An 18,801-nucleotide genomic window follows, 5' to 3' on the forward strand; every position below is an offset into this window, starting at 1 on the left:
AAAACTGATATTACCATCTAAACCACTTAAAATAACATCACAATAATGTTAAAGGGAACGTTACATTTTCATCAAAAAAAAAGTATGTTCATAAAACAAACCATATTCTCAAAAAATAACATTTAGCATATACTCATTTTACGATTTGAACACTTGGCAAAAATGTGTACACATACATCTGAAATTAAAAGAGCTTCTCTAGTAATGTGGCTAGATTGTACAAAATACAATACTAATTTAACACATGATGGATGTTTTGATATTCTTGAGTGGTTTAGTGTTTCCTGTTATTTTACACCCATTAATGCTACCGTATACTCTTTGAGTACAAACGTCATATCAACAAATAGTTCCCAGGATGTGTGTACCTTAAAATCAACATGAAACAGCATCTGCATCCACCTTGCCTTCATAATGTGACATTTCCAGCTAATACAGTATATTAAATGAGAAAAGTGTATGCTGTGATTCAATTTGATCAGTTTTTTTACTGATTGGATCTTGAAAATTGCCTCTATGAAAATTACGAAAGCCCCGAAACAAGGGGACATTTTTTTTATTTCCTCTCAAATAATTACATTTTTGCTAACAGTTTACAATAAGGGGCAATTAGTTAATATCAGTTAATGCAGTAACTAACATAAACAATAAGCAATACATTTGTTACAATATTTATTAATCTTTACTAATGTTAGTTGATTAAAATACGACTTTTTCATTGTTAGTTTGTCAGCTCAGACCCATTGAATAATATTAATAGATACAACTTTTGATTTTAATAATGTATAAGTAATTGTTGGAATGAATATTAAGATTAATAAATACTTTAAAAACTAACCTTATTGTAAAATATTAACCATTATTTTCTGTGAGAGAAAAAAAAACCTGCTTCTGGTTGCCAAAGTTGGTGCCGCATGCTGTTAGCAAGCAAGCAATTTTGTTTGAGGGGAAAAAAGACCCCACAAAAAAATACATAGGAAAAAATAGTTTTAGAAAAAAATACAATTTGGGAGAGGAAATACAGACTCAGAATGGCACTAAAACACCTCTCAATTCCATCACAAATGGTGCTTGGTGAGATCAGCCAAAATCTTTTTCAGAGGCAGAGGAAGTTATTACATTTTTGACAAAATATTACATAGATAAACATTTTTTATCTTCGGAATAATGTTCCAGACCAGGTAATTGACTCAAACTGACCTAATGTTCCCTCAGCAGAACATGCCCCACTTGTGGAAATTGATAATTAAAATACAACTACTAATTGGTTCTTAATTTCCGTGCAATCGCTCTGGATAATGACCACCTGCATTCAGCGGCCGACTCTCAGATTCATCAGTCTTTATCTTTTGAGTGGTCAGAAGTGGCCTTTTACTTCAAAATGAGCAGCTGCTCGATCTCTGCGGTTAAATGATGTCGGTGTTTATCCTCTTCTTCTCGAGCTCGGCTGGAGCCGGAGACTGGAGGAAACTGATCTTGCATTCCTGTTGTGCAGGCACAGAGTTTTGCCGCTGCGTCCGACATCGGTGGAATGGGCGATGGTGTGTGGGGGCCGGTCTGCATTGGCAGCGAGCCGATCGGTCCTGGCAATGTCCACGCAGCACCAGACCAGCTGTTACTGCCACCACGACCAAAGTCATGCCCCCCAACACCAGCAGGATGATGAGCTGCAGCTCTGACAGCCCTTCCGCCCCATGCTGAGTCACCACGGAAATTTTGAACGAGCTTCTATTGTCCCCGTTAGGAGTGGTCCAACGGGAGTGATTTCCCGGAGCCGATTTGCTCTGCGTAACTCTGTCTCCTTCGCCCCTGAACGGAGACACCGCTTGAGATCCCGACTCCCAGACGGGAATCTCGCAAGTTCTGCCGGTGTATCCTGGAGGGCAGAAGCACTGGAAGGTCGAGGCTCGATCTATGCAGCGTCCTCCGTTGAGGCATGGCTGGCTGGCGCAGTCGTCCGGGTTGATGGTGCAGAAACGGCCGGTGAAACCCACGGGGCACAGGCAGGAAAAACGGTTCACGCCATCCAAACAGGTGGCACCGTTGGCACAAGGGCGCATCTGGCAGTCGTCCATGTTGGTCTCGCAGCGGGGCCCCGTGAAGCCAGCCAGGCATCGACAAGACAATTCTGGAGCGTAACCACCCAGATCCTCACATAGACCTCCATTTTTGCAGGGGGACCTGAAGAAATAAACAAATATCTTGATTTATGCTACTGTCACAATGTTTTAAAGGTTAAAGGGTTGGTTAACCCAAAAATGAAAATTCTGTCATGTCGTTCGTCACCCGTAAGACCTCCGTTCATCTTCAGAACACAGATGAAGATATTTTTGTTGAGATCCGATGGCTCAGAAAGGCCTTAATTGACACCAATGTCATTTCCTCTCTCAAGACCCATAAAGGCACTAAAGACGTCGTTACAAAGCCCATCTCACTACAGCGGCTCTACTATCATTTTAAGAAGCGACGAGAATAGTTTTTGTGCGCAAAATAAATAAATAACTTGTGTAGTGATGGGCCGATTTCAAAACAATGTTAGAACGGTTATGAATCAGCGTATTGATTTGCATCGCGTGTCAAACTGCTGATATCACGTGACATTGGAATCCGAATCATGAATCGATACGCGGATTCATAACCGTTCGAATCTTTGTTTTGAAATCGGCCCATCACTATATAAGTCGTTATTTAGTTTCTTTGCGCACAAAAACTCTTCTCATCTCTTCATAAAATGATTGTAGAGCCGCTGTAGTGAGATGGGCTTTGTAACGACGTCTTTAGTGCCTTTATGGGTCTTGAGAGAGGAAATGACATTGGTGTCAATAGCCCCGTTTCCACCAAAATTACCCGGAACAATTTGTACCAGGAACTTTTTTACAGGAACTTTTCTTCCCCCCAGACCTGCAGCTGTCTGCGTTTCGACCGCGATAAAGTTCAGAGAAGATTAGGCAAATTATTCCGGTGATGTAGGACTGCGCGCGACTGCTCCTCCAAATCAGTGAAGGACATCATTTGTGTGTGTACCGATTGAAAGATTTAGTGAACTGTTTACATGAGACGTTATCTAAACCGATCTGGTGTTTACATGTGATGACTTTCAATCGCAATCATTTTGTCACATGCAGTTTATCTGCCGCACCAAAAATGTCAACGCTGTTTTCTCCAGCAGCTGGAGTGTGTTAACTGTAGCCATAGCAACTCTTAACGGCCACCAGGACTAATACAGTATTATTTATAGCTATTTGTTGTAAAGTGTAATAATCATCTCAGAAAAAAAATCTTCTGTCAGGCGCAGTTAAAGTAAAAACTGCCTGGGGCAATATACGCTGTGTCATTACTCCAACATTATCTTCATAACTTACGAAATAAAAAGTTTACCCCTCAGAAAAATGTACTTTCCTCTCTTGTCAACATGAGCGCGGCGCGCGCCGTCACGTCATGTAAGGACACACACTTAAAAGTAATCGGTCAGGTCGTTTACATGGTGAAAAAAAAATTTATAACGAGTATGGAAGAGATTCAAGCTTTGCTGCTTTTGCTGGTTATGTATAGGTTTACTAAAGAGGTAATTAACAACGACAGAAAAGAGCACTAATATGCAGATTCAGCAGCATGCAGCTGCAGCATATTCAGAAAGCTTGTAAAGCTAGATTTAAAATGACAATGTATATTATTATCAGCTATTACGGACATTGAACGTGAGGTGGCTGAGACAACCGTGCGCCACCAGACAGAGAGCAAGACTGATATTTACTGAACGGAGACCGAACCTCGCAAAAGACTTTTAAAAATGCCGGTTGAACTGCGTGAGCTCAACCAATCAGCATGTTCAGCGCCCAAGTCCCGCCCTCGAAAGTTCCTGAACTTTGAAAAAGTACTACCTCGCGAGCAGGGCCGTTTGGAGGGGGAAATATTTACCCGGAACTTCAATTTTACCCTGGTTCCTGCGGTCTAAACACACGAAGTACCACCCAAAGTTCCTAGTTCCTGGGTAAAGTTCCTGTGGTGGAAACGGGGCTAATGAAGGCCTTTCTGAGCCATCGGATCTCAACAAAAATATCTTAATTTGTTTTCCGAAGATGAACGGAGGTCTTACGGGTGTCGAACGACATGAGGGCGAGTAATTAATGACATAATTTTCAATTGTCACTGAGATTTTTTGAACTTGTATTGTAACAAATTGTTTTCTGAGAAATGATGTACATTCACAACTAGTTTCGCTTGGTTCATTTGGTCCAGACAACATTTTTTTAGCTGCTTATCGTTCACATTGGCATTTGAACACTGAACCAGAAGGCATAGGGATATGTTCACAACCTGATTGGTCGATTTTTATTACATACATTTCGGGACAGATCTCGTCTTTGGTCAAGTTTGCATTCATATTTCATTCAAACCATTTGGAAGCGGATGAGACCCATCTTTTCATTGGTCTCGGTCCGCTTGTTTGGTGGGTGCAACAGGGTTTGGATGACAGCGTTCACAATTATTCAAATGAACCGCAATCTCACCAGGATTTTTTTTCATCTAACCAAACATGCCAAGTGTTAACACCCAAAAAAATTCAGAATAACCAGTGTAGTTCCAATTCCTGGGCCTATGATACTTCCTGTCACTCACAATCGAGCATAGAGCTAGCAGCCCCTGTCAATTCCCAGGCAATGCATGATTTTGCCAGGAATTTTTTACTAACGTGAACCCAGATTTAATTCGCTTCAACTGAAAGCATATTTACACTGTATGGATCGTTCCCTAACCCCTATATCATACTGCACTATGTGCCATTCACCATGTAGAAAGTGCAACCTTACACTCATCTAAAGGATTATTAGGAACACCATACTAATACTGTGTTTGACCGCCTTTCACCTTCAGAACTGCCTTAATTCTACATGACATTGATTTTAACAAGGTGCTGAAAGCATTCTTTAGAAATGTTGGCCCATATTGATTGGATAGCATTTTGCAGTTGATGGAGATTTGTGGGATGCACATCCAGGGCAGAAGCTCCCGTTCCACCACATCCCAAAGATGCTCTATTGGGTTAAGATCTGGTGACTGTGGCGGCCATTTTAGTACAATGAATTCATTGTCATGTTCAAGGAACCAATTTGAAATGATTCAAGCTTTGTGACATGGTGCATTATCCTGCTGGAAGTAGCCATCAGAGGTGCATGGCAAGGTTATTATAGTTTTGCTTTTTGAAATTAGTTTTTATTTTATTATCGTTTTCAATTTTGCTACAAATTTCAGTTTAGTTTTAGTTCGTTTTACAAATGGTTTTGCTAGTTTTAGTTTAGTTTTTATTTTGCAAATACATTTCTATTTAGTTTTTATTTATTTATTTTCAGTTTTAGTTTTAGTAATTATAGTTTAGCAGAGTTACCATAATGAAGTGTAGAGTTTAATCTTACTAAACATCCTTAAGTAAAAAACTTGATAAACAAGCATTATTGTTTAAACCCAGGACGGTCTTACAAAACATGCATAAAGTTGGGTCTTCACCTTTGAGCAAAAAAGCTTGAGTCAAACTATGACCTATACAAACAACGATCTGGAGATAAAAAATGAAATAAATTATATTTTGATATTAAAAAATTATATTTGATATTTTTGACATAGGCTAATACTCAGAGGATCTATCTTAAAGAACAAAATAAATGCAACGTAAAATATAAAAGTAAAAATTATAAATTCCAGACAAACTCATTCATACCGAAGATGAAATATTGTTAAACAATTAAAAGCTTATTTTAATTTCTTCAGTAGTACAATGTAGGCTAGCAGCGTAAGACCACAGCTAAAGTCATCTGAATACAGCCAACACACACTGTGTGTGTGTGTGTGTGTGTGTGTGTGTGTGTGTTGTGCTATAATTGTAAAGGGGACCAATGTCCTCACTTATCTAGTAAAATATTATGATAACTGACTAGTGAGGACATTTGACTGGTCCTCAATAGTTAAAAAGGCTTATAAATCGGCAAAAACATGTTTTTATTTAAATCTATTGTTTTGCACGTTCTTGGGATGGGTAGGTTTAGGGATAGGGGTTGGGTTAGGGGATATAAAATATCATTAACCTGATATAAAATCAATGGAAGTCTATGTAATGTCCTCACTTATATAGTGAAACAAACGTGTGTGCATGTGTGTCCTGATATTCCCTACTTTGTGGGGAAATGTCTCCACACAGATAATAATATTATTAGTAGTAAATGATTATGATAACACCTTTGAGCCTGTCAATATTATGCAAACATGAAATCTCAAACGCACAGTAGGCTAGTACTTGCTACTATAGTTGCTGACTTTTGCGCCTGCGTCTCTCGTCGCGTAAGAAACGGCATTCTAAAACAGCGAGCTTAAGTTAAAAGAAGTTCAACGTGCATCTCATTACCTTGTGTTATTTCCCATTTCACTGCCACGGACGCATTGATTCTTTGTGAACTGCCGTTTAGGACTAGCGGTGTGTTGCCTGTCTGCACGCATCCGTCACAGGACAGCGGTTAATCTCCTCCTCAGATCACTTCACGCGCAGTAGCGCAATACACAGACACTCCCTCAACCGCCACAGTCAGATTTTCCACCACATTAAAGAGAGCTTATTAATAACTAAAACGAATAGTTATTTTTGCTAATTATTATTTTATTTCAGTTAGTTTTTTAGTAAGAGTAGTTAGTTTCGTTTAGTTTTAGTTTTTTATTTATTCAGATTTTTTAATTTTATTTCAGTTTACGAAAATGTTTTTTGACCAATAGTTTTAGTCTTAGTTTCAGTTTTCGTTTACGAAAATAACCTTGGTGCATGGTGGTCATAAAGGGATGAACATGGACAGAAACAATTTTCAGGTAGGCCGTGGCATTTAAACGATGCCCAATTGGCACTAAGGGGCCCAAAGTGTGCCAAGAAAACATCCCCCACACCATTACACCACCACCACCAGCCTGCACAGTGGTTAAAAGGCATGATGGATCCATGTTCTCATTCTGTTTACACCAAATTCTGACTCTACCATCTGAATGTCTCAACAGAAACCGAGACTCATCAGACCAGGCAACATTTTTCCAGTCTTCAACTGTCCCATTTTGGTGAGCTCATGTGAATTGTAGCCTCTTTTTCCTATTTGTAGTGGAGATGACTGGTACCCGGTGGGGTCTTCTGCTGTTGTAGCCTATCCGCCTCAAGGTTGTGCGTGTTGTGGCTTCACAAATGCTTTGCTGCATACCTCGGTTGTAACGAGTGGTTATTTCAGTCAAAGTTGCTCTTCTATCAGCTTAAATCAGTCGGCCCATTCTCCTCTGACCTCTAGCATCAACAAGGCATTTGTCGCCCACAGGACTGCCGCATACTGGATGTTTTTCCCTTTTCACACCATTCTTTGTAAAACCCTAGAAATGGTTGTGTGTGAAAATCCCAGTAACTGAGCAGATTGTGAAATACTCAGACCGGCCCGTCTGGCACCAACAACCATGCCACGCTCAGAATTGCTTAAATCACCTTTCTTTCCCATTCTGACATTCAGTTTGGAGTTCAGGAGATTGTCTTGACCAGGACCACACCCCTAAATGCATTAAAGCAACTGCCATGTGATTGGTTGATTAGATAATTGAACAGGTGTTCCTAATAATGGTTTAGGTGAGTACACTACATAGCACTTTGAATTCAATATAAGTTACTCCTGCCAAATAAGTGAGGGAAAATCCACTGCTAGCTGTGCATTAAACAATTTTAATGCATGACACGGAGGCTAAGAACCACCCGACACGAAGTAGAAGAAGAGTGGTTGTCTCCGCCAAGTGCATTTAAGTCATTTAATGCAGAGCTAGAAGTGCATTATCCCGCTTATATTATGGTAATTTGCCAGTATTGACCACTTTAAGCTGTTAGTGATGTTTGCGCAATATTTGACCGGATGGGTAAAACTGATGGTTATTTTTATCAGTTAAAGCTCGTTAGATTTAGTGTTCTGCTAGCTTTGAATCAGACACAAAGATAAAGTAACATTGCATAATTCCTCACTACATCATTCATGTGCACATCTAAACCATAAAACATTTCTTTTTAAACAGTAATGTGGTGTCGCTAGAACAGCAACTGGTCCAGTTATGCGGCATCATTTCCCTGGAAACCAATCAGTCAGGTTGTTTTGGTCGTCATCTGAAGAACCGTAGGGCCGAGCTGCAGCGTGTCGGTGTTCGCAGTCTATTACAGGGCCGGTAATGAGCCCATTGAATTACATGATTGCACTCTGGAGGCTGCAAATTGACCAGGCTGTTGTACTTCATGTGCCAGTGTGTCTGGGCTTGTGTGCTAATAGGTTAAGGATCACATCTTAACGAAAAAAAGTTTATTCAAAGCGGTCATATCATGAGTAATCCCCTATTTACGGATCTCACATAAAGGGGTTCATTGTAACAGAAACAGAAAGTCGATTTGTGATATCAAACAGAGTATCTATCTCCTATCTGAAAGAACTACTCACACCTTCAACTACAGCTCGATCACTTCGTTCAACAAACTCAAACCACCTCGATTTTCCCAAGACTAAGCTCAGCACTAAAGGTGATCGGGCTTTCTGCCGCTCCTCAAATTTGGAATGCCCTACCCGGTCATCTGGGGGCACCTCAAGCTCTTGAGACTTTTTAAAGATTTAAAACATTTCTTTTTGGGAGAGCTTATGTCTTAGCTATTAAATCTATTAGTATTTTGCCATTTTAAAATGATCTTAACTGTAGCACTTTGAGATTTGTTCCAAATGTAAAGTGCAATACAAATAAAATGCATTATTATTTTATCTAAAAACATGAGCAAGCATTTACATTGTATTTAAAAAAAAAGAAAAACACTCACTTGGTCTTTTGGCAAGGCCCAGTTTTCAGTTCACAGTCCCGCCCATGAAAGCCTTCAAGACATAAGCAGCTATAATCCCCCGAGTCACTCAAGACGCAGGTCGCCCCGTTCTGACACGGCTGCTCTCTCGAGCACACGTAAATATCTGCGGAAACAAGCCAGTCTGTCATGCCAGTCTAATTAAGCATTAGCCACTTATGTTCATAAATAATTAATCACCTTTGTCGCAAAATCGGCCTGCCCACCCGACCATGCATGTGCACTGCCAGGGCTGATGGCAGGAGCCATGGACACATCCGGGCATCCGCACGCAGTCGTCGCACCGCGGCCCATCCCACCCGGGGTCACACCTGCCGCACAGAGCCCAGAGTTAACCCTACATACCCTGTTCATTGTACTGTTAATCTGTTTACAGTCTTCTGAGCAGGAACAAGCTTGCACAGGCCAAATATACTTTGCCAACATGACATCTGAAAGTCACATACATTTCACCCCCATGAATCGTCTCACCTGCAGTCACCGTTTTCAGCACATTTTCCGTGGCCAAGTTCACACGTGCAGTTACTGGCTGAGGCCGTCGGAGATGTTTCTACTGAGGAAAACGGAACTGTGAAAGAAGCATACATGTTTGAGACAGATATTTTTTAAACTGAATTTATGCATAAATAAATCAGCAATCAGAAATGTTGCCTTGGCAGCTAACTAAAATATTGCTAAACTAAACCTAAAAAACCTAAACCCTGAAAGATGAATGCAATGTGGTGCAGTTGCTGATATTTCTTTAGTCAAAAAGTAAGATGAAATTCTGATAGCTTGTAGTGTAAATCAATAGCTTGGTTTCCATTACAGTTTTGCACAAACAAAACGTTTGTGATATTATCTAAATATTGATTTAAAAAAAAAAACAATTGGGAAAGGACAGCTTTTCTAGTACTTCCAAAAATCCAAAAAGTAAATCCCAAAAATCATGACAACGGATGTTGGCAGGTCTATGTGTATCCCAGCCACAGCGCTAGCCATTATTTTGAATCGAAGGAAATGTAGGCATTTTATCCAAGCTTTAATGGCAAGGAAAGCTCCTTATACTTTGATGAGCGGCCATGTGTGAGGTGTTTCTGGGTGTTTCTCTCATATCTGCCAGGTCTTGATGAATTATGGCATTTCTTTCTTGTTTAGAATTCTGAGTTTAATACCAGACTTCTGTCCACACATACTGCGCCATCTTTAAAGAATGAACATGTGACTTTTACACACGGCAGGTCACCTGTAAATGACCTGTTTCCATTGTAGTTTTGGGAAATATTCCTTTTTTGAATTGTCTGAAAAACCACCTCATGCAACCATAAAAATGTTTTTTAATTTTTTTTTTAATTTACGTGTTTCCATTGGGCATATTTCCAATTCACAATTTCAATTTGCTCAATATGAAGGGTGATGGCAACACAGCTAATGTGATCTTTAAAACAGTGCAACAGATACTTACATAAAATATCAATTGTCACTCTATATCTCCCAATAATCTTAGTAAGATGATGCTTATGCTAAATGCTTAGTTTTATGATCAAATCTCTTTAGTTATTATTATGGGGGGGACATATAATGCAATATCACACCATAGTACGATGATGATTGAGAGATGAACAAATAAACGTTCCTCAAACTGATATGCACATTAATATGTATTAATATTTTTCAGAAAAATAGTCCAATATTTGTTCATATACAAATACTAGCAATATAAAACTTACCTGTTGTTTACTCATATAAAAAGTCATTTCACAGTGTGACCAATGCCCTGTAGGGGGGTTTTCACAATAAAATACTTAATTATAAAATATCAGTCATAGGGCAGAATGCATGTAGTAGATTGTGTACAATGGCCTTAGACATTAATGTATTATGATACAGTAGGCTTAATAGGGTTAATAATCTACATGTACTTTTATATAAAGTTATATACATTTATGTAAAGATGTGGTACAGGAAATGATTCACCCCTGATCTCCATCATCACCATTTCGACTGAGTGATTTAGCATTCTTGGCTGTGCTTATCCAGTATTGGGTTTTGCACTACGGTGGATGTTAGTGCAGGGTGTGTGTGTGTGTGTGTGTGTGTGTGTGTGTTGGGGCTAGGCCAGCAAGCGCGTGTGTCTGTGGTGATGGGCACGAGGGGAGCGTGTGCGGTGGGAGGAGAGGAATGTGCTCATGTCTCCGCCCGTATGAGCTTTGCCCGAACATCACAAGAATTCAGCCCAACCCCTACATGCCTACAAACCTCCACTGACATCACATGTCCTGTATGAGCCTTTTCACTAAACATGCTGAATTATTCCCTACAGACAGGAAGTTTTGAACAATTATTATGCAAATCACGTGTTACACTTATGAGAACTTAATTTTCCCCCATCTGACGTGCTCACTTAATCGTGTGACTATTTCGGATAAGATCTGGTATGTCAGACACAATACATGTGTAAGCTCATATTCATTACTGGCGCTGGAATGGGAAGAATTTTCCATGTAATCTGGCCAAGACCTATATATTCCTGGAAACACAGAGCTTTGAACAATGCATGCCTGGCTTTCCTGTGCTATCAGTGCAACAGCTGAGAAGTACAAACTGATAACTGAGAGCAGCCCAAACAACAATACGAAGAGTAATCTCTTAAACATGGACAGCTGAAGGATTAGTTTAACATTTAAAACCAAAACAATCTGTTCTCGTAATGATTCTTGTTCTACAGCTCAATATGAAATGAATGGAAATGTTTTCCCTCTTGCTTGCAGGTAATTTACATACACACATTGGGGTCAAAAATAATTAGATTTAGTATTATTATTACTGCTATTATTTAAACCCGGTGACCTATTTTTTAGAGCAATAATCAAATTAGATTAGATTTTTGGACTATGTTTAATATTAATTAATATTAGCCTATACAGGTCCTTCTCAAAAAATTAGCATATTGTAATAAAGTTCATTATTTTTCATAATGTAATGATAAAAATTAAACTTTCATATATTTTAGATTCATTGCACCCCAACTGAAATATTTCAGGTCTTTTATTGTTTTAGTACTGATGATTTTGGCATACAGCTCATGAAAATCCAATATTCCTATCTCAAATAATTAGCATATCATGAAAAGGTTCTCTAAACGAGCCATTAACCTAATCATCTGAATCAACTAATGAACTCTAAACACCTGCAAAAGATTCCTGAGGCTTTTAAAAACTCCCAGCCTGGTTCATTACTCAAAACCGCAATCATGGGTAAGACTGCCGACCTGACTGCTGTCCAGAAGGCCATCATTGACACCCTCAAGCGAGAGGGGAAGACACAGAAAGACATTTCTGAACGAATAGGCTGTTCCCAGAGTGCTGTATCAAGGCACCTCAGTGGGAAGTCTGTGGGAAGGAAAAAGTGTGGCAAAAAACGCTGCACAACGAGAAGAGGTGACCGGACCCTGAGGAAGATTGTGGAGCAGGACCGATTCCAGACCTTGGGGGACCTGCGGAAGCAGTGGACTGAGTCTGGAGTAGAAACATCCAGAGCCACCGTGCACAGGCGTGTGCAGGAAATGGGCTACAGGTGCCGCATTCCCCAGGTCAAGCCACTTTTGGGCTACAGAGAAGCAGCACTGGACTGTTGCTGAGTGGTCCAAAGTACTTTTTTCGGATGAAAGCAAATTTTGCATGTTTGGAGGAAGAGTCTGGAGGAAGACTGGGGAGAAGGAAATGCCAAAATGCCTGAAGTCCAGTGTCAAGTACCCACAGTCAGTGATGGTCTGGGGTGCCATGTCAGCTGCTGGTGTTGGTCCACTGTGTTTTATCAAGGGCAGGGTCAATGCAGCTAGCTATCAGGAGATTTTGGAGCACTTCATGCTTCCATCTGCTGAAAAGCTTTATGGAGATGAAGATTTGGTTTTTCAGCACGACTTGGCACCTGCTCACAGAGCCAAAACCACTGGTAAATGGTTTACTGACCATGGTATTACTGTGCTCAACTGGCCTGCCAACTCTCCTGACCTGAACCCCATAGAGAATCTGTGGGAGTATTGTGAAGAGAAAGTTGAGAGATGGAAGACCCAACACTCTGGATGAGCTTAAGGCCGCTGTCGAAGCATCCTGGGCCTCCATAACACCTCAGCAGTGCCACAGGCTGATCGCCTCCATGCCACGCCGCATTGAAGCAGTCATTTCTGCAAAAGGATTCCCCACCAAGTATTGAGTGCATAACTGAACATAATAATTAGCACATAATTATTTGAAGGTTGACTTGTTTTGTATTAAAAACACTTTTCTTTTCTTGGTCGGATGAAATATGCTAATTTTTGAAATAGGAATTTTGGGTTTTCATGAGCTGTATGCCAAAATCATCAGAATTAAAACAATAAAAGACCTGAAATATTTCAGTTGGTGTGCAATGAATCTAAAATATATGAAAGTTAAATTTTTATCATTACATTATGAAAAATAATGAACTTTATCACAATATGCTAATTTTTTTAGAAGGACCTGTATATTACTGAAAAATAGTACGTCTCTGAGAACTTTCTGATATTTAAATTTCCATTTTACCATTGATTTTGCCAAACCGCTCTCATAGAAAAACACATGGGGGTGATTTTTTTATACATTTTGATTGAATTATACAAAAATTAAAGATTTTTAGAAAAAGGGAATCATGAAGGAACACCCTTAAAAATTACAGTCAATTGGGTGTAAACACATCGTATGAAAACATGCAAATTATATCATAAAAATGTGTACGAATTCGCCACCAATTTGCCAAAATGTAAAACAGTTACTAATTGGGACGAGTCAGATTTATGTTTATTCTTTCTTTAGACTACTCTGATATCTCTTCATTATGGTTGTAACATAAATATAAAGGCCTAATGTTACACGAAGTGTTTTATTTCATTTCAGATATATCTTGTGGCCAACTCTCACGATAATAAAAACCAAACATTGAAAGAACTGGCCACAAATTTTGCCATGGAGTGGGTTCCCTGTCAAAGAGATCTCTACGCTGTGTCAATGTCATATTGGCAAGCAAACTATTAAAGAGATGTGTGCCCCGTGTCCATGTTTTATTACTCCTGGCGATGGACACAAGCTCCGTGGCATTTGCTTAGGAGCAGAGCATGCACGTTCAGACTTCGAGGAGGATGGATGGTCTCACTGTGATACTTTCTCTGAGATCTTATGACATCTTCGTCATTGATTTGCCATCCAATCTGTGCCAGACAACATCTAGGCTGGTTGGCAAGTCATATGTGGCGGCAGATCAGGCTGATGGACCTGGACCAGAATGAGGGTCTATTTCCTAAAGCAGTTGCTGAGCTGCACATAGCCACAGATCTGGCCCTCCACGGCAATAAACAGGCGGCCTGTTCAATCAGCCGATCCATGACGGATATGGTGGCGATGGAGAGGCATTTGTTGCTCATCTGTCGGGCATCAGGGAGAGTGTTAAGACCGTCCTGAATGATGCCACAGTTGCGCCTTCCAAACTTTTTGGCACTTTTTATTAAAACAGCAGTGAAGTTTAGGTAGACGAGGGTGCAGTCAGATGCCTTTAGGAAGTTATGAATTTTAGTTTGCGAGTAAAGCTGTAAAAATCTCCATCAAAGTCAGCTGCCTCCATAATCCGGGTCAATCGTGCTCAGGCACAGTACAACCGTGCCTAGTGTGAGTACTAGGGCTGTCATTTTTGAACAAAATCGAAATCGATCAGATTTTAAATATCAAGCAATCTATTCTAATATTTTCTTATTTCTTACTTCTTATTACTTCAGTTGTGAAGGCGCGCGCTGTGTACGTCATATAAGGATGCTCACAAAAGTAATCCAGTCAGGTCGTTTACATGGTGAAATGTTTCATTTGATCGATTCATGAAAAGGTTTATCCCACCCATCTCAAACGATTACAATTTAATTCAGTTTGGGCATTTTTATTAGGATTGAGGTGTTTATATGGAGCACTTTCATTCAGATTGGACTTTTAAACCGATTACAGTGCTCCATGTAAACGCACCGATTTTAAAAAATTGCGCTACATGGCACTTTAAAACCCGGATAGTTTATTTATAGTTCAATTACGGATATTTCACGTCATGTTTGAATGCATATTCGAATATCGAATAAAAAGTGACAGCCCTAGTGAGTACACCCTTAAGGTGCTCAAGTTTGAGCTACATCTCCTCTGTCACCCAGCGTTGTGAGCTGGTGGCATTGCCTTTTTCCAACTGAGAAGAATCAGGCGTCTAGACAATAATGTGGAAAAGGCTATGAGCTCTTTCTGATTAGTTGTTGGCTGCATTTCTTCTGGCTCTACACCAAAGATGGAAGTCACTGGATTGGGATCAAGATCTTTGTTGCATATAAATAAATGTCTGCTAGAATGTTGTTAATCTGGGGCATGTCCGGAACATGCGACTCAGGCCTGTTTTTCCAGACTACATCTGGGGCACGTTGGGTCTGACCCTGGACTTTACATTGTAACCAACTTGCTCCTAGAGGGATGGAGCCTGTGAAGCACCTTAAATTGCATAAGCCTGTATTGAAATACAAACTGAAGATGAGTGCCCTAATTTTATTCCCCACTGCCAAGCTGAATCTGATATTTCTATTCCCATTTCCTCCTCCTAGCACTCCCTTATACAATTGAGAAATGGGGAAGATGTTTTTGAGTGTTTTCATTTAGGATTGACACCTTCAGTTTAGTTTCTAAGAAGGCCTATGCACCTCATGAATATGTGTTGGGTCGAGCTTAATCAAGGCCTTTCCTCTACAGTCTTTAGGACTCTAAATGGACCAGGCATTTTGATGGTTTGACCCATTTTTCCATCATGTTATCCCTTCATCAGGTTTCAAAGCAGAGTAAAAATAAGTAGAATGCTTTATTAGGCCTCAGGAGTCTGTCACCCACTCCATTTTATTGTAAAAAGATGTGACAAGTGGCTGTGTTCTCCAAAAGATATCCAGTAAGCTGAATGTGTGGAGGTGAATAAATACTGTCACCTGTCTCCCTCCTCCGATTCCAAAGAATAGGGGATATGCTAGGGCTTATCCTCCCTTATTAATGGATAGAACAATATATTTATCAGGCGTATGTACACACTGTTTTAGTTTTGGTTTCCCCAGTCTGCCTAACTGTCTATGTTCCTAGTTAGTCTCCATTGATGTTAATTTAGTATCACACCTGTTCTGTTTTTCCTTGATTGCCCCAATGTGTATATAAGCATGTTGTTCATGCAGGTACTTGTTAGGTATCATTTATGTTGTAGTGGCTGTTCTGTTAAATGAGTTTAATACCTGTATTTTTCCAAGTAAATACTTATTGAGATCTCTGTTGCTGTTTGATCTTTTTTTTTTTTTTTTTTTTTTTTTAGCAGAGATGTATAGTTGAAGGTTAAAGTGGTTGACTCCCTAATCTGTCACCTTTTCCAGAATGGATGTTAAAGTAAGGCTTCACTCGTTTTTAGATCTGTAAGTTAAGCAAACATAGTCTGCTGGCCCCCCACCTTGAATGGAATCCATTGGTGGGTGTTGCTCCCTGGCACCACTTTAGCATGATAAGGATCTTTGGTTGAATAGGAAATAGTAGTGCTGACAGATGGAACTAGGATAAAACATTACCTTCATCAGTCAACCTCCCTAGTTCATAACTGGGTGTTGAAGTGGGGTGGAGCTCCCTGGTGGTACAGCTTCTTATCTCACCTAACCATCCTCTTTGGCGGGAAATTAACCAAGGCTAGAGATATGCACTTTAGGTTGTGCCTGACAGATAATTGCCTGGTGTTACCCACCCCAGTTCATCAACTGGGAGTTGAAGTAGGGTGGAGCTGCCTAGGAGGGACTGGCATGAGTTGAAGCTTGTCATTGAGTTTGAGTGGGATTTAAACATTTTACGAAAAACACTCTCTTGCTTGTCATCCTCCCTAATTGTCAATCTGGGTAGTAAAGCAGGATTATGCTCCTTGATTGGCCCCAATCCAACAGACTACACCATTGGTCAGCATGGTGTAGTGGGTATTAACGTCCCTATAGTGTCAGCAACTGATGCGGCGTCTCGCTGCATTGTGTTGCCATCTTTTGGCAGTTTTACGCATCCTTTAGACAAATTGAATCTGATGACGTGCTTGCATATTTAAATGCTCAGCATGATGTTATCACACTGCATTGGCCAGTGATATTGGTGTGAAGTTACTCATGCCTCAGACACCGGGCTCCAGGAGGACATGTCCCCATAGCATCAGCAACTGATGCACCGTCTCATTCCCTTCATACACTATATTGCCAAAAATTTTGGGACAAACTTCCAAATCATTGAATTCAGGTGTTCCAATCACCTCCTTGGCCACAGGTATATAAAATCAAGCACCTAGGCATCAAGACTGCTTCTACAATCTTTTGAGAAAGAAATGGTTGCTCTCAAGAGCTCGGTGAATTAAAGTGTGGTACTGTGATAGGTTGCTACCTGTGCAATAAGTCCATTCATGAAATTTCTTCACGCTTACAGGTCCACTGAAGTGCCTTGAAACGCGCCGCATTATTCAATGTGTTGATGTAATTTCCCCTGAAACGGCTCCAGCTGTTAGCAGCCCTTTTTTGAAACAGCCAATAGCGATTCGTTAATATACAGTTTGATATGTATATTCTCGTGCATCTGATCCGCGCATCTGATCCGCGCTGCGCTCTCGTGTCTGTAGTCTAAATTTAGACCAGAGCTGTTAGGGTGTGTGCGCTGCTGCGGTGCGTGAAACTAAAGTGAAAACAGACTTTATTTGCCTCAAATGAAAGCATATTTACACTGAATTGTTTCCTATCACATATATAGTGTGCTATGTGCCTTTCACCATGTAGAAATGAGTAAATGTATGTTAACAACTGACCGATTTCAGCTTCAGCAGTGTAGGGGGCGGGCTTTAGATTTTAGAGCGCATTCTGATTGGACAGAAGATTTGACGAGAAAGTGAAGTCTGCGATGATGTCGCCAAAATCTGAAATTCGTTTTAGCGGAATTGGGAGACTGTAAATTTTGAATGCTTATATCTCCTAAATGCAAATTTTATCATAGTTTTGGAACATACCAGCTTATTCATAACTTTAAGGCTAACACAGTCATACTAAAAGCTAAAAAACTTACATTTTGATTTCAGTGGACCTTTAAATATTTTTACGGCCAACTGTAAGTGGTATTATAACAAAGTGGAAGCAACTGGGAAAAACAGCAACTCAGCCACGAAGTAGGGTGCCATGTAAAATCACAGAGTGGGGTCAGCGCCTGCTAAGTCTCCAATTTTCCGCAGTGTCAATATCTTCAGACCTCCAAACTTCATGTGGCGTTCAGATTAGTTTAAGAACAGTGTTTAGAGAGCTTCATGGAATGGGTTTCCATAACCGAGCTGCTCATCCAAGCCTTACATCACCAAGTGCAATGCAAATTGTCAGCTGCAGTGGTGTAAATCATGCCATCACAGTGGAGATCTGTTCTCTGGAGTGACAAATCATATGATAGATGAGTCTGGGTTTGGTGGTTGCCAGGAGAAAGGTACTTGCCTGACTGCATTGTACCAAGTGTAAATTTTGGTGGAGGGGGGATTTTAGTGTGGGTTTGTTTTTCAGGAGTTGGGCTTTGGCCGTTTAGTTCCAGTGAAAGGAACTCTTAATGGTTCATCATAAGACACTGGACAATTTCATGCTCTCAACTTTGTTTTAGAATTAGAATTAGAGCAGAGACTGCGAGCCAGGCCTTCTCGTCCAACATCAGTGCCTGACCTCACAAATGTGCTTCTAGAAGAATGGTCAAAAAATCCCATAAACACACTCCTAAACCTTGAGGAAAGCCTTCCCAGAAGAGCTGAAGCTGTTATAGCAGCAAAGGGTGGGCCAACTCCATATTAAACCCTACGGATTAAGAACGGGATGTCCTTAAAGT

General features: G+C 40.3%; 1 protein-coding gene across 3 annotated transcripts in view; it reads right to left on the minus strand.

Annotated features, from left to right (window-relative positions):
• Positions 1-12: 12 nt before the first annotated feature.
• dlk2 (delta-like 2 homolog (Drosophila)) overlaps positions 13-18,801 on the minus strand; it is a 45,408-nt gene continuing 26,619 nt past the window's right edge. For 2 of the 3 annotated variants that reach the window (XM_067422614.1, XM_067422613.1), the window contains exons 3-6: positions 9,362-9,458; positions 9,071-9,201; positions 8,852-8,996; positions 15-2,181 (exon numbers count right to left, since the gene is read on the minus strand). In XM_067422614.1, the coding sequence (XP_067278715.1) occupies positions 1,407-2,181; positions 8,852-8,996; positions 9,071-9,201; positions 9,362-9,458 (1,148 nt within the window). In that variant the 3' untranslated portion in view covers positions 15-1,406. Of the gene's footprint in view, positions 2,182-8,851; positions 8,997-9,070; positions 9,202-9,361; positions 9,459-18,801 lie in introns of all 3 variants that reach the window. The other variant, XM_067422615.1, reaches the window with a different exon arrangement.

The sequence above is a fragment of the Pseudorasbora parva genome, chromosome 17, assembly GCF_024679245.1.
Source record: "Pseudorasbora parva isolate DD20220531a chromosome 17, ASM2467924v1, whole genome shotgun sequence".
Lineage (NCBI taxonomy): Eukaryota > Metazoa > Chordata > Actinopteri > Cypriniformes > Gobionidae > Pseudorasbora > Pseudorasbora parva.